Genomic DNA, 22515 nt, shown 5'->3' with positions numbered 1-22515 from the left:
CTTATAGTTATAACATATTCACACCATACCTTCATACCGTGTACATTATAACATACCCATAATAGACCCATATTTTGTACCCTCATACCTATAACAGACCCATTTCTGTAATATATCTATATTATGGTTAAAGCACTTCTGGATGGATGCAAACTGCATTTCGTTGCCTTGTACTTGTGACATGTGCAATGACAATAAAGTTGAATTCTATTCTATTCTAATTCTAAACCTTGAATCAGATGGGCTACAGCACCAGAAGACCACACTAACATTTCTGTCAGCTAAGAACAGGAAACTGAGGCTACTATTTGGATGGACCCACCAAAATTAGACAGCAGAATGTTAGAAAAACGTTTCCTGGACTGATAATTCTTGATTTCTGCTGTGATATTTGGGCGGTAGGTACAAAATTTGTTGTAAACAAAATGGAAGCATGGATCCATCCTGCTTTATATTGATCCAAGATGGATGATCACAGCGTACACATCTTCTAATGGCTCCTCACAGCAAGATATTGTGTCATGCCACAAAGCTCAAATCATCTCAAACTGGTTTCCTGAACATGACAGAGAGTTCACAGTGCACAGATGGCCTCCACAGTCACCAGATCTCAATCCAATTAATGGATTTTCAACTGACAAATCTGCAGCAACTACTTGATGCTAGCAAGTCAACATGGACCAAAATCTCTGAGGAATGTTTCCAGCACTTTTTTGAATCTATGCCACGATGAATTAACGTAGGTCTGAAGACAAAAGGGGGCCCGACCCAGTACTAGCAATTTGTACCTAAAAAAGTGTCCAGTGCTACAGCTGTTTCAGAAACATTTCATGCCATTTGGCTGTAAGAACTGTCAATTAATTTACAACTATTTTTGCATGATTTAAACTTGCAACTTTCACAAGAAAAAGTATTATGTGTATGCAGAAAGTGCACAGAGATACATTTTTAGGCTCTGATCTTGTTAGTCGTCACTCCACAAAAGCAAACCTCCACTGCCTGTGGAGGATGTTGGGCTTACAGCACACTACAGAATCAAGGAGTACCTTTAAAGATACACGTGTGCCAAAAGATAAAGTGCTGATCTTTAAGGAAATAAAATATGGTCTGCAAGCACAGAGCTTAAAGAACAAGAAATGATAACCTCCTGTACCAACATTTGCATTTACTTCAGTTCATTACATCTTAAAATGCTATCACGTGTTATTAGGGCTGTTCGATATAACAATATATATCGGATGACGATATAAAAACGTCTATCGTTTCATTTTATGCTATCGTTTGTTTCGCGTTGTCGCAAAATAAACTGTTTACGGCAATATTTTTTCATTATTTTGATGGTCACTGTAGTGGCTATATTAATTTCTTAAAGTTCTCTCTTTCTCTTATATTTAATATAACCACACTATAGACAGACAAGCGTTTGTTTTTATGCGTTGTCGTTAGCAACAACGACGGTAAAAACACCGTGTGTCCGCTTGTTCCACATAAACCTTTCACAATAAAGCTCAAGATCCTGTTGAGACTTTTCAAAATAAACTGAATCACTGAAAGAGTATGCAGAGTGTTTACGAATGAGAAGCAAAAATGAGCCGTCAGTTGCTAAAAAATAAACCTTAGACTCAAACGTTAGAACAGGCTTTTCCCCGCAGCACGCCATGCAATAAATACTCACAAAGAAAATGGCGGCCGTTACAACTTATGTCTAAAAATGTATCGTTTCGTGCATCGGTTAAAACACTCGACTCCAGGTATGCGACGCCCAGCTGGAAACACTTCACGCAAGTCGAGCTGCCCGAGAGTCACAGATTTTACAAAAAATGCTACATTTTTGTGATTTATATCGTTATCGGACGATAGATGTCTTAATGTCGGGATATGAGATTTTGGACATATCGCACAGCCCTATATTAAATGCCATGTCATCCCAGTCATTCTAGCATCTTTCCTGGGTGAACATTCTTTATAGTCAAAACACATGTTAATGCTATCTCAGGCAGATTTTTTTTTTTTTTAAGAAAAGAAAAAAGAAAACTTGATTTTTAATGAAGTCAACATTAAAAACAGAAGAATCAATCAGAGTGATGTGCAAGTAAAAAAAAAACAAAAAACATTTGTTTGATGAAGAAAAATGCTGCCCAAGTAAAATGTGATTCTATGGAGGGCTTCTCATCTTTCTTTCAAAGATGAAGACAAGAAGCAGTGTGACCCTTTAACCTGCCAGCTCTTTCACACAGAAAAGCTGAACAAGGGGCTGGTTTCCTTGTCGTGAATTCAAAAGCTCCCATTTCCTTCACAGTGGCAAATGACAGATGTTAACTTCAAAGCACCGTGCCCCTGCTCAGAATAAAACAAGTAGACTGAAAGATGGGGAAACCATTTAGCATGGCAGTAGCACCTACACCCTCCAGCCTATTTATTCTCTCCTTAGCGCTCCATCATCTTTTCTTGTATTTCTTTTAAAATTATCAGTCACTAGACATTTGAAAGAGTTTGTTTTGAATTTTTAATTATATTATTGTATTAATGCAGTAATGTATTTAAATGAAAATTTTAAAATGACTCAAACCTGGATAAAATTATAATCTCCAAGCTGCCCCTTACTGCATGTGATATTTTTGTACTAATTGATACATTTTGCTTATTTAAACACTTTCTTTGTATTTCCATCAGATCCATTCAATTCCATTCAAAGTCCTGTCTTTTGAGCTGCTGTTGTGGTTTGCCGTCTTAAATGAGAAACGTAGCATCTCCTTCAGTAACACTAGAAAAGCAATGAGCAGAGCAGGAGACCTGGAGGTCACGCTCACTGGGTGAAGCCCACATCTCTCAGCTGCTTCTAATTAGGCCTGATTTGTTAAAGGCACACACCTGATAAATGCCTGTGAATGTCACTCACAATTTCAGGTGGCTCACTGGTGGAGCAAAATTTGAGTTGCCAGATTCTGTAGCACGCAGGTGCTCCTTTGAAAGCTGTCTGTTATCACTGGACGTTATCTGAGTAGCCATGTCAGAGATTAAGTCGTGGTCGTTTTGGAGGGCAGTTCTGGCGGAGTTCTTGGGAATGATCATCTTTATTTTCATGGGCCTCTCTGCTGCAGTAGGAGATCCAAATGATTTCAACCTTGATCGTGAGATCAAAGTGGCATTTGCCTTCGGCCTGGCCATCGCCACGCTAGCCGAGTGCATAGGTCACATTAGCGGTGCACACCTGAATCCTGCCGTCACCCTGGGCCTGGTGACCAGCTGTCGTATAAGTATTCTCAGAGCCCTCTTCTACATGTTGGCTCAGATGTTGGGGGCAGTGGTTGGCAGTGCCATTGTGTATGGTATCAGGGCAGAACATGTTGATTCACTTGGAGTTAATGAGGTAAGGTGGAGTCCATGATTTTCCTAAATATTAGCCTTAAATGATATTTGCTACTTGGACTAAGTGGCATTCAAAGAATTGCCTTCAGCCTTGCTCGAGTGACAATTTTAACTCTTCAGGTCTGTTTGTAGTCTTAATGTCACATTTTAACTGTTTGTAGCAGTCATGCGAAATGATGAGCATCATGCTTAAAATAATGGAAGCACTGTAGGGTATAAAAATCCTCTAATCCCATTGGTATTATCATTTCTAGCTAAATGGTATCAGCCCAGCTCAAGGTTTTGGCATGGAGTTCATGCTCACTCTGCAGCTGGTTCTGTGCTTGGTGGCACTCCATGACAAAAGACGTGACATTGGCGGATTTGCACCTCTGGCATATGGCTTCTCTGTAACGCTTGGACATCTTGCTGGGGTAAGTACATGAAAACATTCATTTATTTCCCATGTCATTAATTTGGCAGATGGTTTCTCCATCTTGCAGAAGCCAACACAATAGATTGGCTCAGAGTGAATTGGCTGTACATCAGCCTTTCATGTAATCAGCTGATGTACAGCCAGGCAAGCAAGTGGTGTTTTCCTCTATGGGTTGCAGATCTCCTACACGGGATGTGGGATCAATCCAGCTCGATCCTTTGGACCTGCAGTTATACAGAAGGCGTTCAATGATCACTGGGTATGTATTGGTGACACACGAGCTGAAAATGTGACCTTTTTCTAAGTCACTGGGCTTACAAGTCATTCAGATTGTAACTGATGTGGTTTCTTTGGTTTTTCAGGTGTACTGGGCTGGACCGATGAGTGCTGGAGTGGTGGCAGCGCTTCTGTATAATTATGTGCTGGCACCCAGTGACGAGAGCTTCAAAGAAAAAACTAAAATCTTGCTCTGCTGGGCCCCGGAACAGGAACAGGAACGTGAAACAGAGCCCCTGCTGGAGGATGTTGTAGAATAATCAAAGGAGCCAGTCTGAAAACAAATTCTGCTATATCAAATAAAAAGAGAAAAGCTACACTTGTCTTTCTGGTGTTACATGAAATCTTGCACAGCACAACATCTTCCTGTTTTGTCATTTCCCCTCCCCTCTCCACAAACTATAAATAGTGACGCATATACATGTTTTAACAGATTCTTAAGGGGTAAAGATGACAGAAGTAAAGAGTTGGGCATTTTGGAGGGCTGTGGCTGCAGAGTTTGTTGGTATGTTACTGTTCATACTTATTGGCCTATCCTCTATTGTTGGAATAGGTCTGGGCAATGATAAAAATCAGATGATTGCTCAGGAAATAAAGGTCTCGTTGGCCTTTGCACTAGCCATTGCCACACTGGCTCAGAGTTTGGGGCACATCAGTGGAGCACACTTGAACCCTGCGGTCACCCTGGGCCTCCTGGTCAACTGCCAGATCAGTGCACTCAGATGTGCGTTCTACATCCTCGCTCAAATGCTTGGGGCAATTGCAGCCAGCGCTGTTGTGAATGGATATAAGCCTGGAGAGTCTCTTGGTGTTAATGCGGTAAGAGGTTGCACTCGTCGTTTTGGTTTTCACACATAAACCAGCACATTCAGTCTAATCAAGCCTAACTCTAGTTGGACTAATGGGCAGTAATTGTCTTTTGCAGCTAAATGTCAGTGTAGGAGCAGGTTTTGCCATCGAATTCTTTGCCACCCTTCAGCTGGTTCTGTGTATCATAGCAGTGACTGACAAGCGAAGGACTGATGTTACAGGCTCTGCACCCTTGGCTATTGGGCTGTCGGTGGGACTTGGGCATTTAACAGCTGTAAGTGAATCGCAATCAAAATCTGTATGAATTTTTATATGAGTAGCAGTCAGCTGATTGCAATCCATCCTCCTGAAATCTGTCATCTTAGAAGGATCAGGCACATGTGCATTCATTTTATATAAAACTGCTCAGAGCAGAGCATTAAAGGGTATTATTTATTATCAAGTTGAGGGTGAATAAATCGCTAAATAGCAACTGTTTGTCAAAGCATACCTGAACCTTTTTGCACTATTTAAGCATCTTGATCATTTTTAAAGCAGCTTTGTTGTTGTAAATCAAATATCCTGTACAGTTAGCGTTGGTGGGTGTCACAGTTTCTCTCAATTTACGATTCAAGATTTTCCCTACACTATGTTACCCAATTCTGCAGAGTATTTCTATGTGCGTCAGGGTGGTGTGGCAGGGGTTCGGCAAATCACAGTTTCAAAGGCGGCTACACAAGTGTCACATTGAGTCGAACACAAGTCAGCAACATATGTCGACTTTAATAAAAGTCTGCCAATAACCGTTTTAAATAGTGTTTGCCTGGAAACATAACAGATGCAGATAAACAAGTCAGCGCCTTGGTTTTTGGTCCAAAAAGTAGTTCAATGAAGCTTCTTGGGCTGTTAACAGTTTTCAATATCTTTGTGATTTAATACACAGTTTTAAAAAAAAAAGTTTATTGCGGTAAATCCGGCACATCTAAAACTCATTTTCTGTAGAGCTACTGCATTTCTTATGCATTTTATAAAAAGATATATGCAAGATTAGCCCCCTACCATCGTCTTTGTGTATGGATAAGATATTCCCATTCTAAATTATAACAAAAATTATTCCATCACATGAGTGTATTTACTTATAAATGATATGCTTTGTTTTTACATTTACAGATAAGTTTCACTGGATGTGGCATCAACCCTGCTCGTTCCTTTGGGCCGGCTTTGATACTGGGCAAAATGAAAAACCACTGGGTAGCCGTTTATCAAAACGCCTTTTATCCAAAAAAAAGAGCAATTTTCCTTATCCATTTCATTTTGTCAAAGATAAAACTCATTTCTGCTTTCGTTCCAGGTGTACTGGCTGGCACCGATGTGTGGTGGCATAGCGGCATCTCTTATCTATGATTTCCTTCTGTATCCACAAACACGCAACTTTAGTAGTCGCATTGGCATCCTGGTTCACGGTCCACAAGAAGAATATGTGGAGATAAATGGAGAGGAAAACAATAGTCCGGGGCCAAGTCACTGGCCAAAACAGTGAACAATGTGAAATTTTAGCTTTTCTATCTGTCAGCATTTTATTTATTTTTTTACTATACTTTAAAAAGGCCATCAGTTTTATTCTTATTTTGCAGTGTGTGTCTTCACAATCGCCTGTTCTATGTGTTGTTTGAACAATGACTCCTTTAATAAAGATGCTTTTTAGTCAAGTTTCTCTGTGTATTCATATTCATACAGTTTGGTACTGGACAAATTTCAAACTGAGGTCAGTGCATCCTCATTTGTTATATGTATTCACCAGAATAACGCAGTGTATGTTTACATCCCGCTGGCCTCGTCAGTGCTTCCTTTACAATGCATTCCAATCTGTATACATAATTTAGGTTTTTGGCAACAATCCCAAAATCATCTCGTTGCACCCGTGAAACAACACAAGGATGTGGATCAGTTAATTGCACATACAAGCACGTTAAAATTCCTCGCAGCTTGATTAGATAACATGTGGCCATAATGGAGATTTCCTGTTTTGCCTGTGTCATAAGAATGTCCTTTCTCCATCTGTGCATGCGCCCCTCTCACATCCCATTTTTTATGGCTCGTAGATATTTAGTGGTCCCCACACCCTGGGCTAATCATTGAATAACCATCATATGACTTTAAACCCCACAGGTGAATGTTTCCCAACAGGAACCCCGTAATGTGGGGGCAGTCAGCCAAAGTTGTATAAATATATGCGTGAATTATTGTAAGCTTAAAATCCAGTCTGGATGACTGATGCGTTTGGATGCACATCCCCTCGTTTCTTGCTCCGTGTTGGATGATCATTAACAAAGTGTCCCTGTCCCAAATAATTTTACAATGCCATGCGAAGTGGTAAAGCACTTGGCAGGTGAAAGCCATGATGGAAAATCACTACCATGATGATTACAAGACAACATACTTAATGCAGCATAATGCATGATTTCAATAAACTCAAATGCTGGCGTCACAAGCGAAGGGGAAATAGCTACACAAGCTGCATAGACTGCAAAAGTAATTGTATTTCATTAGATTTAAATGCAACAATCAGATAAAAAATATTTATCTGTATTCAGTATGTGGTCGATGGCCTTCCTCACTATAAATAGTAGTTAATACTATTCTTCTACATAATGTATACGAGAGCAACCACATTCATTTTTCGTGAAGCTTGTATCGTGCATCAGTGGAAAACTCCCTTGATGGGTTTGTCTCCTTTGTATGACATGATGGCACTTCTTCACATTTTTCTTTTTTATGGTCAAATCGCAAATCGAGGCTAGTCACATGACCACAGCTAGTCAAAAATCTCCTTCCTTTGTGTGCTTAACCTCGGGGGTCAGAGCATTGTGTTTAGCCTCTTGTTTTGAAGTTTGTCCCCAAAAACACAGACAAAGCTCTTTTTGTTGCCCCTCAGGCATTTCTGTCTGAAAGTGTTCTGCAAATTATTTGGCTCCCATGTTGCCCCGATTATTCTTGGCATTGGCGAGCATTCAGCAGACCTCTAATTATATTTATCTAGACAAAATAAACAACAGAGACAGAATGTCTGACCTGGTTTAAACTGATTTCAGAGTGCAAAATGAATATTCAGCCCAAAAGCACCCAGAGAAAACCATCATTTTATAAAATTCCTTCAAACAATTTCAATGTGATGCCCTTCACTTGCAATACAGACATGAAATATGCAATTTGAGTGCTCAAGTAGAGTAGAAAAACACTATATAAGAACTGGTCCATTACTATTACCAATAAATGTAAAAGTGTTTATAGGTTATTAGTTTAGTCTGAGTGTGTCTTTTAAAGTAACTTTCACAAAGATCAGGAAACATTTAGAAACCTACAAATTCAAGTGTTCACAAGCTTTCTTGTCACTAACTAAGTGCTGGTCAGTTTGTGAAGCTTGTAGATTAGGTTGCCGGATTCTAATCTTCAAGCGAAGAATTTCTTACCAGTGCTTTCTGCTTTTTTGGCAAACATTCAAAAAAAAAAAAACACAGCTGTGTCAGAAAGTGGGTGTTGCTGTGAGAGGGAGTGGAAAGGGGTTGCAGTTAGATATCTGGGGAACTGTGCACAGAAGCCTGTGTGAGAAACAAGGTGCCAATGAAAACTGCAGAGGAGCACACTTCTCACTTCCCCTTTTCATGACCAGTACAACAACGCAGTGATTAAAATGATCCCTCAGCTCTTTCTACGTGACACTGCTGGCCTACATTTTCACAGCTTTTTAGTGTTTTTTCCAAACATCAGCACAACAATCGTAGAACCAGTTAACAGACATCATAACAACAGGGTTTTGTCGAAGCGAGTGGCTGGTCCCGCATCTACAGAACTCCATAAGTTTAGAGTCTTTGGCATGTAAATAGGCATGTAAGACGAGAGATCAACACAGGACACAGTGTTCATGCAACTTGAAATGAACGAAATGAAGGCAGAAGAAATTCACCAAACGCTCGCTGAATGCCCAAGGTGCAGGGGCTTGCTATAACTCTAAAACAGGGGTGGCTATTAATATTGCCCACCCCTGCTCTATTATATCATCTTTTATTGCACAAACACATTACATTAGATACACATGCATTAACCGGATGCTTATTTTTCTTTATGATATATGTAAATACAGAATAAAATCTGTCTTGAATTTTACGCCACAAAGTAATACTTAAAGCAGCTTCAATCTATGAATAAAACAATGACAGACTGGATCATTAATGACTGACATAACAGCTCACTGTTCTGTGTGACCTTTTGAACAGTAGATCATATCAACGCATTCAAGTCCCGCAGCCCAGTAGTTGCAATGTCAATTGTATGGCCACAACACACGGAAATGTTCCTTCACAAAGACACACATGCACAAAACACATCAGCATGACTGCAGTGACCTCCGTTAGGTACTCATTAACACTGAATGCCAAACCTGAACACACTGGCCTGTCCCTGACCTGAACTCTAACTACGCAGGACGTCTACAATAGAATTTTAATTTCAGTACCACCTCTATGCTTCAGGTATAGAAATTAGGGTAAAAAAACACTAAAGGGACTTTGACCAGGAGAGAGTGAATGTCAAACATATAGGCTAAGAGCACACACATATACACATGCACCTTATGGTCCGTGTATGCAAATGGAAACTGATCTTTTAAAGGGTCCAATTTAGAAATTTAAATGGCTTTACAAAGTTTAAAAACTTCATTGAAGTTTTTATTATTTTATTATTTTATTTTATTATTATTTTATTATTTTCATGCACATATAAAAGTATAAAGCATGTTTGTTGTTCTTGACAAATTTATTTGAGTCATACGGAGAAAAATAATATTGTACTTTAGACCTCAAATCTCTTCATCTGATGGTTTTATGCATTTCTAGACTCACTGTGATCTGTAATGGACATGCAATAAGACATACTGTTGAATCTGAACTCATTTTATTTTATCCAACCGCTTCAACATGTTTTCTAAATAGATGGTCTAACAAATTGGAACTTTTGCTTACTTGAATTAAAGGCGCGTTGTTATGCAATTGTTTTACTGCTCTGGCCCATTTGAGATCAAATTGCCTTGACACCCCCCTGCTTTTAACTGCAACGTGGGACTAAATGGCATGAAACACTGCCACCTTCTGGACTAACTTGGGTTAACCCACATGGCTATACTGAGGGCAATCTGTGACACAAAGATTAAACACATACACCAAAAAAATGTCTTTCTATTCCAGATTCTGAGGAATCACAAAAAGTGGTTTCCACTAATCTCCATGGCATATGCACTCTTCAGATATAGTTTTCAAATAATGTTGTGCATTGGAAAAGTTGAACTCACCATCCTGCTTTTTTCCTAAACTAATACTAATGTAGACTTATTTAGACTCTTTTGTAAAGGGGCTTTGGGTTTCTTGAAAGGCAGTGTATAAATCTAAGCTATTATTTTTAATGTCTGCATACACAGTTTGAAAGTGGAGAGAATAACTGAACGTTGTTCAGTCACAGTGGGTACGGTCAGAGGTTTTGTTTGTACCATACTTGCACCCAACAATGCCACAGCAAGGCTCATGTGTTCATTAGGGTTTGCAGTGGATTTGCAAAACCCTTCAGTTCGAGCCAAAAAGATGACACATTTTCATCAGTGCAACAGCTTTTTTCATGGCTTCTTAAAGCAAAAGGGGTGCCCAGGTCGCCCAACAATCCACCAGCTGCCTAATACCACACAGAAGGACATGCACCCAGAGATGTTTCTGCATTGTGCCTAGGGCTGCCACAAACGATTATTTGGATAGTCGACTAGTCACCGATTATTTTTGCGATTAGTCGACTAATCAGATCATCATCCATTGGACGTAAAACGTACAGCTTATTGCACCAGCAGCATCTGCTCTAATATAACTATCATTAGCTTACAGCTTTAAGTGTTTAAGGTCTGTGCTAACTAAAAATAAAGACAAGATGATAGTTTATTAAATTTTAATGAAATTTGCAGATTGTTTCGGTGAAGTTTAATAAACTCCTTGCTATCTAAAATATAACAGGACACCAGAGTATATTCTCGAGCATCTCACACTTCTGATAATCAGCTGTCTGCTTGATGTTTATTTAGCTGTGTAAAAACTATAACTTTAATCTCAGCCAAACCGATTTACTCAGGAACAAATAAAATACTAAAAAAAAAGCCAAACAATAACATTGTTAAGTTATCTAAGTGACTTATATATCATGTTTAACCTGAGTAGCGGGTTTGAAAACAATTTGCCAGGAGTCCGGTGTTCTCACGGCTCTAGTGACCTAGCCCCCGGCTCGCTATCGAGCTAGTGGGTAACAGACGTCTCCGAAAACGTCGGAGCGCTTTTGAAAATATGTGGTGTCTTGATAAACTGAGCAGGTATTTGAGGTTTACACAGCTACATTCTCGCCTGAAAATATGTTAAACGTTTATTTTGTGACCCAGAAAGAATAATAAGAGTAATATTAAAACTAACTAGCTGCCGCCATTGTTGGAAACTGAGCTGGGCTGCGCTATGAATTCTGGGACACAGCTTCTTCTTCTTCGGGGTTTAACGGCAGCTGGCATCCTTGTACATGCAGTGCTGCCATCTTCTGTTTCAGTCCGTTATTACACTCTTAAATCCTGCTACTTATTCCTGCGTCTTTTGGGATCTTACAAAGCTTCAAACGACGCGTCGACTATTAAATTAGTCGTCGACGATTTTGATAGTCGACGTAATCGTGACTAGTCGACTAATCGTGGCAGCCCTAATTGTGCCACTTTTAGTAGGAATCTAGTCTGAGCAAAAGGACGAAAAGGTTTTCGTCCTTTTGCTCAGACTAGATTCATGAAGAAACAGATAAAGTGTATATTACAAGGTAAATTTTCTATTTCATCTGGAATTTTGCATTCAGCAAGAAATATTAAATTATTTCTTTCATACATTTTGGTTTTGATATGACATTTAAGAAAGTCACATATCTCCCCATCACATCTTCATGCCCACTTTAGCATATGTGCATGAAATTCAATAGCTAGTCTTTCATGGTTACTAGGCCTTTTTGTAGTGGCCAGTACTGACACATATTGCCTTTGCTTTCAAGCATGTAGAGGGTAAACCACCTTGTATGTTTTCAGTTTTCTTCATAGCACAGAAAAGTTCATATAAATGTGAAAAAAAATAATCGAAAATGTAGGAAAAAGATCAAATCAGAGGAGACAAATAAATGAAAGTTTGAAAGGAGAAAAGGGAAAGGCCAGAGGAGAACTTTTTACATACTCAGTGTATGCATGAGATTCATGTGAACAGCCTATGTTATCTTCATCTGGTTATGTTCTCCAAAGGCTCCTGGACCTCCATTATTTCTTAAGTCCTTGTTATGACTCTCATGCACACTAAAAAGTGTTAGTTTACCAACTAGGCAAATATGATGTACTGACTGTGAGGAAAATATTTTAAAATTACACCATTACCATAATAATTTGCATGATACGACTGCAATTGTTTTTAATGGTGGAAAGTGCGCTGGAGACATAAATTTTTACATGGCACCTTGACTGTAATTAATTTTAAATCCTGCACCGCTCTCGACCTTTTCCCACGCTCAAAGAAACCGGAACAACTTTATCGGCACTTCCGGTTTCCAAAAAGAGACGATGTCGCCGTCTTCATTTAATTTTGTCGACGCTAAAGACAAATTTACGGTAAGAAAACACAGAACCTCAGCAACTTATAAATATATGTGCAGTCATATATTTTAGATTACAGTTGAAATCCTAGCCTGGGTTTGTTAATGTAGCATGTCGCATGTTGTTACTATAGCAGGTAACAGATGAAGCTAAGCTAACGCAGATGCTAACCAACGATGTCGTTTGTTTCATAAATGTTTCTTCTTCGTCTTCTTCACACAATCTCAGGCGTCTGCCGTCCAGGCTTTGACTGGAAAAAGCATCAAACCTTTGATCAGTATTTTTAACCAGATCCCCGGCAAGTAAGTGAAGTTGTTAGTTCTTGCTAACTTATTGTAATGTAATTACTTATTGTATTGTAATCATTTCTGTTGGCTATTATAACCTATAATAATGGAGGAAGGGATGCAACCTTACTGATCGCTTGTTTTTCTCATGTTACAGTGAGGCGGAAAAGAAGACAACCCTCGATCAGGCTCTGAGGGGAGTTCTTGGTGATCTGATTGTAAGAAATGCTTTTTGTTTGTTTGTTTCTAGTACGCGTTTGTTCGCTTTTAAAAAAATGAAATTACCCTCAAAATCCTCAAACGATATCTTCAAATGTTTCCAGGTTGAGCAGAAGGCGAGGTGTGATGACTACCTAGCTCTCATTTACCTGAGCATTGATGGCGTTACAGAAGGTATGTTACTCATCTAGGGGTCTCATAAGTAGATCCAGGTGATACACTGATTTTTAGGATTTAAAAAAAATGAATAGCTTATTCCTTTTGTGCCAGGGAACAAAACCTGTACCATAAATAAAAACAAAAACACTTTTGGATTAGTCTTTTAGCTCTTTAGTTCTTTATCTTTGAACATTCAGCCAGTGCAAAAATCTGTGACACAGCATATGAACATCAGCCACTGCCTTGTGAATGCCAAGTTATTTCCCATTAGTCTCATAGCATACATCACTCAAAATGAGCACATAGTAGCATGTGGCTGATATATGTATACCATACTTTTATAGCCAAAGAAAATCCTTTTTGGACATATATGTGTGAGAAATCCCTATTGCACATCTACTGAGGCGATTTGGCAGGTCTGTTATGCTGTGGGGGGTGTTTACAGATATGCTTCTGATCCACTTGCCCCTTTTTATTTATGAAAAGCATGCATTTTGTAAGCAGACTGCTCGGGTAATCTTCTGTAAGTCTTAGAGACAATGTGTCATGTATGAAGAAACTTAAGACTTGTGTTCCACTGCAGGTATCTGTTCTGCTACGACCCCTTTCGTCCTGCTGGGAGACGTGCTGGACTGTCTTCCTTTGGACCTGTGTGACAAAATCTTCTCTTTTGTCGAAGAGAACGTCTCCACCTGGAAATCGGTAAATAAATTCCAGCTGTTGAGTAAAGCCCCCGACAAATTTGCCCTGCGTTGATCACATGTTTACCAAAGCTGTGCTCTATTTTTCTCACAGAACTCCTTTTACACTGCAGGGAAGAATTATTTATTGAGGATGTGCAATGGTAAAGAGCTTATCTCATCATTCTGTGACATATGAAGCTTTTTATCTTTAAAATGCAGAGCAGTGTATTTTCCTGTCTGTGTAGATCTCTTAAGGAGGCTGTCCAAATCACAGAACACAGTTTTCTGCGGGCGAATCCAGCTCTTTCTGGCACGTCTCTTCCCTCTGTCTGAAAAATCAGGTAAGAACAGCAGTATTTTATCATTATAAATAAATAAACCAACACAAGCCTTTTGAAGATGAGGAGGTTTGCAATCATTCATGGCACTCTGTCAACCGCATTCACAGCTTCTCTGATCGAGTGATTGTTCTTTTTTATTTTGTTTGCTTTCCAGGCCTAAATCTCCAGAGCCAGTTTAATCTAGACAATATAACAGTGTTCAACAAAAATGAACAAGAAAGCACTCTCGGCCAGAAGGTAAAGATCTGATTCTGAGCACTTTAGAAGTAATCAAAAACTGTGAATGTTAAATGTGTTACTGTGTTTATAGCACACAGAAGAAAAGGAGGATGGTATGGAAGTGGAGGAAGGAGAAATGGGGGAGGATGATGGCCCTGCACCGAGGTAAGTTAAAGGCTTTCTCAAGAATAAATCACAAGGTTTGTTTCTTTTGTTTATTTGTTGAAGTAAACATTTTGATCGGCCCTTTATCTGGTTTAATTGTTATTGCAGCTCCATTCCAATCGACTACAACCTGTACAGAAAGTTCTGGACACTGCAGGACTACTTCAGAAATCCAGTGCAGTGTTACGATAAATTCTCATGGATGACATTCCTTAAGGTAATGCACCTTACCGCAGATGCCTTTCCTCCTCATTTTTAAGATGGCAAGTATCCAAGTAGATGATTAAAAGTCAACGATCACTCTTTTGTCCTACGCAGTTCTCAGATGAGACTCTAGCGGTATTCAAAAGCTATAAGCTGGATGACATGCAGGCCTCTAAGAGGAAGCTGGAAGAGCTGAGAGCATCAAGTGGAGAACATGTTTACTTTGCCAAGTTCCTCACAAGTGAGAAGGTGAGAAGACTTCATTTTAAATTTCCATGCTACACTTAGTTTGTAAACCTCAAAGTTCTGGACCAAAACAGAGCACTGGGTAGGAGGAGGAAAACGGTAACGGCTGCCAGCTGTTTGCCTCTAAACAAAACTATCATCAAATATTAACACATGTTGATAAGGTTTTGTTGCCTTTGGAGTTCTACAGTGAGTTATTGTAAGTTTGAGTAACATTAGTCATATCTTCACTTGTCAAACACACGTAGGATAAAACATAGACACAAACAAATGTTGAAATGGCTAACAACGTGTGGCGCTCTGACAACGTTTGTTCCCTCACTGCTGCACTGCAGGCTCCATATCCATGGCATTTACTGCTTGTTTTGCTCATGCTGTGTCATTTGCTTTACATTTCTGAGTTTGCTGTATTTATCTACATGTCGCTGATCTCCATTAAATATTTGTAAAGATCGGAGTTGCACATTACCTCACTTTGTTTCTTTCGTCTTTATCTCCAGCTGATGGACTTGCAGCTCAGCGACAGCAACTTCAGGCGGCACATACTGCTGCAGTACCTCATCCTCTTCCAGTACCTGAAGGGTCAGGTCAAGTTCAAAAGGTGAGCAGTGTCTCAGTGCTGACCTCGTAAATAAACTTTGTCTGATAAAGTATTGGTTATTCTGAAGTCTTATTTGTATTGTTTTTAATATTTTTCTCCTCCTGCAGTTCCAGCTGTGTTCTGAATGATGACCAGGCTGCGTGGATTGAAGAGACAACTAAACTGGTCTATCAGGTGAGTCCTAAGTTATGCTGACACACACAAATGTAAATCTATAAGAAATAAAATGGCCAAACTCTCTATAGAATGAATTTTAATTTTAGTGGAGAAAAAAAAGGTCACCCAACAAACCACCCTGAGGTTTGTGCAACAGTATGCTATATAGGTACCAAAATGTCACAGTATTAACTGGTTGCAACAGGTGGCTGCTCCTCATTGAGCCTGGTTCTCCTGGAGGTTTCTTCCTGTTAAAAGGGAGTTTTTCCTTCACGCTGTCATCAAGCACTCGCTTATATCAGCTCGTCTGATTGTTCGGAGTTTTCTCTGAATTATTGTTGGGTCTTTACAAAGTAAAGCACCTTCAGGTGATTGTTGTTGTTATTTGGCGCTATTGAATTAAACTGAATTAAATTATTCATGTTGTAAGTTTAGGAGAAAACAAGCAAATTATTCCCAGTTTTCATTTTTATTTTAACAAATATCAAGTTCATTTTCAGATAAGTATTGAATCAAACAAACAAATAACCCTGTGTGTGTCTATGTTCATGTGTGGGCTTGTCTGTATGTGCAGTTGTGTTTATGTGTCTGACACTGGTACTAATCTGTGTGGAGCTTCATGAATCAGAGGTGGATAGCACATTTAAGTGTGTGTGTGTGTGTGTGTGTGTGTGTGTGTGTGTGTGTGTGTGTGTGTGTGTGTGTGTGTGTGTGTTAATTTGAATACCTCCCAGATTGTTTGTTGTATGTTGTTTATATATTCTTGGGATTATAGCTCAGTTTGTGAGCTAAAATCCCTGTGTGGGACAGGCAAAAGAGACACAGCACGTTCATTTCACAACTGACATTTAGTTTTTTTTGTTTTGTTTTTTATCACAGCGGGTAGAACAAAAACAAAGGGAGTTTGCACTCAAGCATGAAAGGTGACAGCCGAGTCCACCCAGTTTTGCCTGCAAGCATGTGATCCCAGATATTGTAAACATTAGCCACATTGTTTTGGGGGCATTGTCATTCAGAAATGAAACCAACACACTGGGTCTTCAGTTTGCTCTTGCAGCCAGCAGCAGAACATTTGGCATGATTTCCTCATATCTGACTTGTTTTCATTCTTGAGAGGAAATGACTCTGGGAAACTGCAGCTGTTCATTTGGAATTTAAAGTGTTGCCCCTGTGTTCATTCCCAAATGCATTTTTTTTTCTACTATTGGGTCCGCTGTCTGCAACAAACCATTTCAGCTTCCTGTAGGCTGGCCTCTTTTTAAGCCAGTTTTCTTGTGTTTATCCCTCTCTGCCTTGATTAGACTTAATTTTCCTTTTTGATAAAGTTTGTAGTTGGGGGCTGGATCAGGTGACCCTGAATCCTCTTTTAGTTATGCGGAAATAGGCTTAGGCTTCCCATGATGCACTGTTTCTTTTTCACTTACCTAGTGCTATATAAGCACCTCTGTGTTTATACACTACTCTGCATTTCCACAGTGTGTTTTGTCCTGTCTTCATTCCCCCACCCCTAAAGAGTGGCAGCCTGGTTCTGCTGGAGGTTTCTTCCTGTTAAAAAGGAGTTTTTTCTTCCCACTGTTGCCAAGTACTTGCTCATACAGTTGGTGATTGTTGAGGTTTTCTGTGGTATTGTCGGCTCAGTGTCTTACAATATAAAGCACCTTGAGGCAACTGTTGTCATTTGGCCCCACTGAAGCCTTGAGCTTTTTGCTCGCAAGAATTACTGGTGTGAAGTTAGTATTTAAACTTTGGCCACGTTTAATACGCATGCACCACTGTTACAATATATGTATATACCGTATTTCCCGGACTACAAAGCGCACCTGAATATTAGCCGCACAAGCTAAAATCAGGGGAAAATCCTGTTTTGTACATACATTAGCCGCACCTGACTAAAAGCCGCAGGTGTTTCAATGTTGACTCATCATATGTAAGAGAATATGCACAAAGGGAATTGTCAGGAAAGAGACGGCTGTTTGGGGACACACCCCTTTTATTAATATTTTGAAAAACAAGTTCTGGGTACATATTTGCATAACTTTTTAGGTATATGTACAAGTAGCGGTAATTACAAGTACGAAACATGTACTGTGCTTCATAAATGAGTAACAAATGTAGTACATAACAATAACCTACAGCACACCAGAAAAATAGATTCGGCCTACCTTTTAGGCTCAGGTGCAGTGACACGGCTTTAACAAGAAGAAAAGTCAGTCATTCACCACCATCTTTCTCTTCTTCCTGCGCACTAAAACCACCAAAGTCCTCTTCTCCAGTGTCGGATACAAACAGGCTCAGGATGGCTTCGTCATCCACTCTCAGCTCCTTTCCTTCGTTGTCACTTTCAAAACCAAAGAAATCCTCGTTGTCAGTGTCAGAGTCAAACACCCTCAGAAGGGCCGTGGCGGTGTCCTCCTCTCCATCATGCAGCAGTCCAGCCCTTCGAAATCCGTTGGTGATCATGGATGTTTTCACACTTTTTCACGCTGTCATATTCCACCGGTGGAGTTGGGCATAACTTGCTTTTCGCAGGTTTATCGCCGCTAGTCATCCACGCCTCCCGCTGAACGCGTAACGCTACTTTGAAGTTTGTTTTTCGCGCTACTTGTACGGCACTATGTTTCCTGGCGGATGGACATGTGACCAACATACCACTCTTGAACCCCGATACTGTGTGTCTGATCACATGCCCTTCCTCCAGGCAACGTAGCGCCGTACAACAGCGGAACAAACAAAACAAATCGTCTTACGATATCACAAAAATCATGGATAATCCATAGAAAAGCCGCACCTGACTAAAAGCCGCAGGGTTCAAAGCTTGTGCAAAAAGTAGCGGCTTATAGCCCGACAATTACGGTATATGAAAACACTAGGGAAACCCTAATAGGTTCAATCCAAGTGGATGTCACAACAAGCTGTAAATCCTAATTTTCTGTTCTGTGAAGGAAAAAAACAGAAATGGTCCTTTCTCATATTTTGTGCTCACCTACCTACTATGTAAAAAACAAAAAAAAACAAAACGGTGGTGAATCACGACTTTCTGTTATAAATCCCCTTTAATCTGTGCTCTGCTCTTGCAGCTGCTGAGGGAGATTCCTCCTGATGGGGACAAGTTTGCTGCCATGGTTGAGGTAAGCCATGCTTTGGGAATACCAGTATGATTAAATGAAGCTTTTGTTTACGCGCTCACAGCTTGTCAAGTCTTTTGTTCTCTATACACTGGTCCCACTATAAATGTTCATTATCTCTGACAGCACATCCTTAACACAGAGGAGAACTGGAATGCCTGGAAAAACGAAGGATGTCCGAGCTTTGTGAAAGAGAGGTACAGCAGTGTAATGTTTTGAAGTAGCCGTTCCAGATAATCATTTTATTTGATTTAGGGTTTAGTCAGTTTTTACAGCAGCATGGAATGCTGGATAGCATGCCAAAATAACAGGTGGTCCCACTTGTTTGCCTCTTTAACAGAACAGTAGATGACAAGCCCAAAAGACTCACAAGGAAAAGACAAGCTCCAGAAGACTTCCTTGGAAAAGGGCCAGACCGGAAGATTTTTATGGGAAAGTATGTGCTTGAATCTGGGGGTGGGATGGTGGAGTGGTGTGAAGTGTGGTTTGGTTTTTTCGTTGGTCTTAGATTTCTCTCTGTATTGGTGTCCATCCTGCTGAAGTATTGTTGGAAATTTAGTGAAACTGTAAATTTTGGTCATTCAAGCTCTTCTCTTGTTTGCTAGTGATGAGTTGACCCGGCTGTGGAACCTCAATCATGACAACATGGAGGCCTGCAAGTCAGACAGCAGGTTAGAAAAGTCCTGAAATGAGTTCACGTTCGGCTTTTTGTATATACACCCTACATTTGTTATTTTACAACTGCGGCCTTTCTTTCAGAGAGTTCATGCCGTCATTGGATGAATTCTTCGCAGAAGCTATTGAACAGGCCGACCCAGCCAACATGGTCGAGGAGGAGTACAAGTAAGATGGCTTTTACAAAACCTTTCTTAACCATGGAGGGGGAAAATCCACTATTCCATCTCCTACCTGAGACTTATTTTTAATTGTATTTCTTTTATTTACTTTCCATATATTTACTATTTTCCTGATGTCTTTTATGTCTAATCCTGTAACTCCTTGTAGGGTTGTGCGAAATGCAAACTATGGCTGGCGGGCTTTGAGACTGCTGTCCAGGAGAAGTCCACACTTCTTTCAGCCAACAAACCAGAAGTTTAAGAGCCTGGCAGACTACCTCGACAGCATGGTCAGCAAGTTGGCCAAAGAGCTACCAGTAAGGATTTTATTTTATTAAAAAAAAGCAAAAACAAACTGAGTTTCCATAAGTCCATGAACCCATCCTTTTTCTTTCCTTTTTTTTTTTTCTCCGTTCATGAAGAAGGACATCCCATCTGAAGAAATAAAGACAGGAGAAGAGGATGACGATGATAATGGAGACAATCTGCTCAAAGACAGCAATGACAGTAAGTCATCACATGTTCTGTATTTCACTCTAGATGTTTCTGACTTCACATATGTTTGTGTGTGTCAGCACTTAGACAAGGAAACTATTATTATTATTAGATCATCCAAACGAAGGACCAGTGAGCTTATGTCATGGTGAAGTTCACAAGAATCACTACTCCTCCTATTATTTAGAATTTAATCAGACTTACAGTTAAAGATCAACTAATGTGTCTTCAGCTGTGCTTAAGGTCAAGGTCACCTTTGTTGTTACACAGGTGCAGGAATCACTACACCTTGATTGTCATGATTATAAATTGAGTGTTTGTGTGTATTTAGACACAAATTCTGTCATTGGGTTAATAAAGTTTTAGGTTACATTGGGTTCCCATGAAGAATGATATCACCCAGCATGAGGTTTCTCGATGTTGGTAAATTTTTGCACGCACAAAATGAACGAGAAAGAATCACTTTGGCACACATGTTGCAAACCAGTAGTGTGATGTTAGGAGGTGATGATCAGGATCTTAGTGATCATGATCATGGAGGAAATAGTCCTATTGGTTGGGGACTTCCTGTCACCATTATCAGTGACATGGCCAATGCTATCACATGATTTCATGCTTTTTATTTCATTTCTTTTATTTATTGACCGTGTTGTCATAAATCTCCTGACAATTTCACCTGGTGGAGAATGGTTTTAATTTGCCCCGGATGTGACTGTTTGACTTCTCAGTAGATTTTAATTCTCATTATTTCTCATTCTCGAGCAACTACACGCTTCATATGTTACGCTAACCTGTGGTCGATTGTTGGATTTCAGTGAGGTCAGTGTTCTAAATCAAACAATCAAGATGTGATTGAAGCAGAAGACAAAAATATTCCATCCACTGTAGTTAATGGAGTGAATAGAGGCTCAGATGTAACTGGAGCGGCCCGTTCCCTGGAAGCTGATCACTGAAAGCCTTAATGTAAGAGCCAAAGATTTTTCAATGCAAGTGAAAGAAGCCATCATTAGGATGAAGAGGCAAAATAAATTGTAGCAATTAGTGATGCCTGTTTGAGATCCAGGTATTAAAAACAGTAAATTTAAAATTGTTAGTTTGTCTGATTTAATTTTGAGCCTCGGAGAAAGGGAAGGAGCAAATGGGGGATCATTCATAAAAATAGCTGTTAAACCTCTTGAATTGTAGCTGAAACTCTACTTCAATCACATTTTGATTGACTTTAAACCCACTGTGGTTTCTTTAGAGAGTGAAATTACAAAAATTGTGTCATTGTCCAAGTATCTATGGACATGACTGTACCAGAAAGAGCAGGTGTTACTGATTTAACTTGTACTACTATATGAAAGTGATATCAATGAGCTAAAATAGAAAATACTGGACTGAAACAGAATTTGCTTCTGTACCTTTCCCCTTAATAACATTGCATATTCAATTTAACTATCAGTATGTTTGCTTTCCCTCTTTCATACGCTTAATTTAAGATGATGAAAGCATGACCCTCAGTTCCAACTTCACACATATTTCCATCTTAATGTCTTTAACCCAACTTGACCTCTGTATTTTACAAGCTCCCACTTCCCACAATGAATTGAGTTTATTGTGTTAGCGCAGTTCCAAGCCTGGAGCAGAGAGCTATTTATGTCCTTCCTATTCCATTTTCTTCAAGGTCCGAGCATTCAGAGCAAACTTGTGACGAACCAGCAGATGGATGACGTAGCAGCCAAACTGGGCGCTCAGTGGAAGAACCTCGCTTCTCATTTTGAGATGAAGGCGGCAGAGTTGCGAGAAATCGAAACGGACAGCGAAGACGTCGACATGCAGGCCAAACTGCTGCTGGTGGCCTGGCAGGACAGAGAGGGAACACAAGCTACTGTGGAGAACCTGGTCGCAGCTCTGAACGCCACAGGTTTCTCCCAGATTGCAGACGGCCTCAGTGAGGCTTAAAATCTGTATTTCCATAACATTGTTCCACTTTTTTCATACAAAAATGTTGAAAACTAGTTTTTATATGTCAGATATTGGTTTTCCCCACTGTAGAGATTTCAATAAATGTTTTCGCCTTGTAAAAAGTTTGGTAGCACGTTTGTTTTGATACACAACAATCTCATTTTGGTGTAACACTTTATTTTCACCACCTATGAAACGAGTTCAGTCAATTAAGTTATTACAGAGAGTTGACGTTCAGGCCTTACAGACTGTGGCAGGGCGATCGGGAAAGCTGCACGGAGAAACATGGTCAA

At 39.8% G+C, this 22515-nt stretch overlaps 3 protein-coding genes across 3 annotated transcripts; all 3 read left to right on the top strand.

Moving 5' to 3' along the window:
- Window positions 1–2891: 2891 nt before the first annotated feature.
- LOC101477702 (aquaporin-1) lies at window positions 2892–4377 on the top strand. Its single transcript, XM_004542849.3, has 4 exons — window positions 2892–3370; window positions 3624–3782; window positions 3963–4043; window positions 4147–4377. The coding sequence occupies exons 1-4, from the start codon at window positions 3008–3010 to the stop codon at window positions 4318–4320; spliced, it is 777 nt and encodes a 258-aa protein (XP_004542906.1). The 5' UTR covers window positions 2892–3007; the 3' UTR covers window positions 4321–4377.
- Window positions 4378–4506: 129 nt separating this feature from the next.
- LOC101477423 (aquaporin-1-like) lies at window positions 4507–6514 on the top strand. The gene is made up of 4 exons (XM_004542848.3): window positions 4507–4879; window positions 4986–5144; window positions 6020–6100; window positions 6201–6514. The coding sequence occupies exons 1-4, from the start codon at window positions 4511–4513 to the stop codon at window positions 6387–6389; spliced, it is 798 nt and encodes a 265-aa protein (XP_004542905.1). The 5' UTR covers window positions 4507–4510; the 3' UTR covers window positions 6390–6514.
- A 5920-nt stretch (window positions 6515–12434) lies between these two features.
- Window positions 12435–22345, top strand: thoc1 (THO complex 1). Its single transcript, XM_004542850.2, has 21 exons — window positions 12435–12554; window positions 12768–12841; window positions 12984–13044; window positions 13150–13219; window positions 13788–13906; window positions 14000–14048; window positions 14133–14228; window positions 14383–14465; window positions 14539–14612; window positions 14721–14829; window positions 14931–15065; window positions 15563–15663; window positions 15771–15837; window positions 18897–18947; window positions 19071–19141; window positions 19285–19380; window positions 19550–19615; window positions 19704–19787; window positions 19950–20097; window positions 20203–20287; window positions 21942–22345. Exons 1-21 carry the CDS (start codon window positions 12507–12509, stop codon window positions 22217–22219), a joined length of 1965 nt encoding a protein of 654 aa, XP_004542907.1. The 5' UTR covers window positions 12435–12506; the 3' UTR covers window positions 22220–22345.
- Window positions 22346–22515: the final 170 nt, after the last annotated feature.

This window comes from Maylandia zebra, linkage group LG18 (genome assembly GCF_041146795.1).
Source record: "Maylandia zebra isolate NMK-2024a linkage group LG18, Mzebra_GT3a, whole genome shotgun sequence".
Classification (NCBI taxonomy): Eukaryota; Metazoa; Chordata; class Actinopteri; order Cichliformes; family Cichlidae; genus Maylandia; species Maylandia zebra.
The sequence above is the reverse complement of the archived record's forward strand: the minus strand, read 5'-3'. Positions and strand labels throughout refer to the sequence as shown.

Coding starts and splice junctions, on each gene's coding strand:
- LOC101477702 (XM_004542849.3), top strand. CDS start 3,008: ATGTCAGAGATTAAGTCGTGGTCGTTTTGGAGGGCAGTTCTGGCGGAG. Junction 3,783..3,962: donor CGCTTGGACATCTTGCTGGG/GTAAGTACATGA, acceptor TATGGGTTGCAG/ATCTCCTACACGGGATGTGG. Junction 4,044..4,146: donor AGGCGTTCAATGATCACTGG/GTATGTATTGGT, acceptor TTGGTTTTTCAG/GTGTACTGGGCTGGACCGAT.
- LOC101477423 (XM_004542848.3), top strand. CDS start 4,511: ATGACAGAAGTAAAGAGTTGGGCATTTTGGAGGGCTGTGGCTGCAGAG. Junction 5,145..6,019: donor GACTTGGGCATTTAACAGCT/GTAAGTGAATCG, acceptor TTACATTTACAG/ATAAGTTTCACTGGATGTGG. Junction 6,101..6,200: donor GCAAAATGAAAAACCACTGG/GTAGCCGTTTAT, acceptor CTTTCGTTCCAG/GTGTACTGGCTGGCACCGAT.
- thoc1 (XM_004542850.2), top strand. CDS start 12,507: ATGTCGCCGTCTTCATTTAATTTTGTCGACGCTAAAGACAAATTTACG. Junction 13,045..13,149: donor GAGTTCTTGGTGATCTGATT/GTAAGAAATGCT, acceptor AAATGTTTCCAG/GTTGAGCAGAAGGCGAGGTG. Junction 19,381..19,549: donor CGGAAGATTTTTATGGGAAA/GTATGTGCTTGA, acceptor CTTGTTTGCTAG/TGATGAGTTGACCCGGCTGT.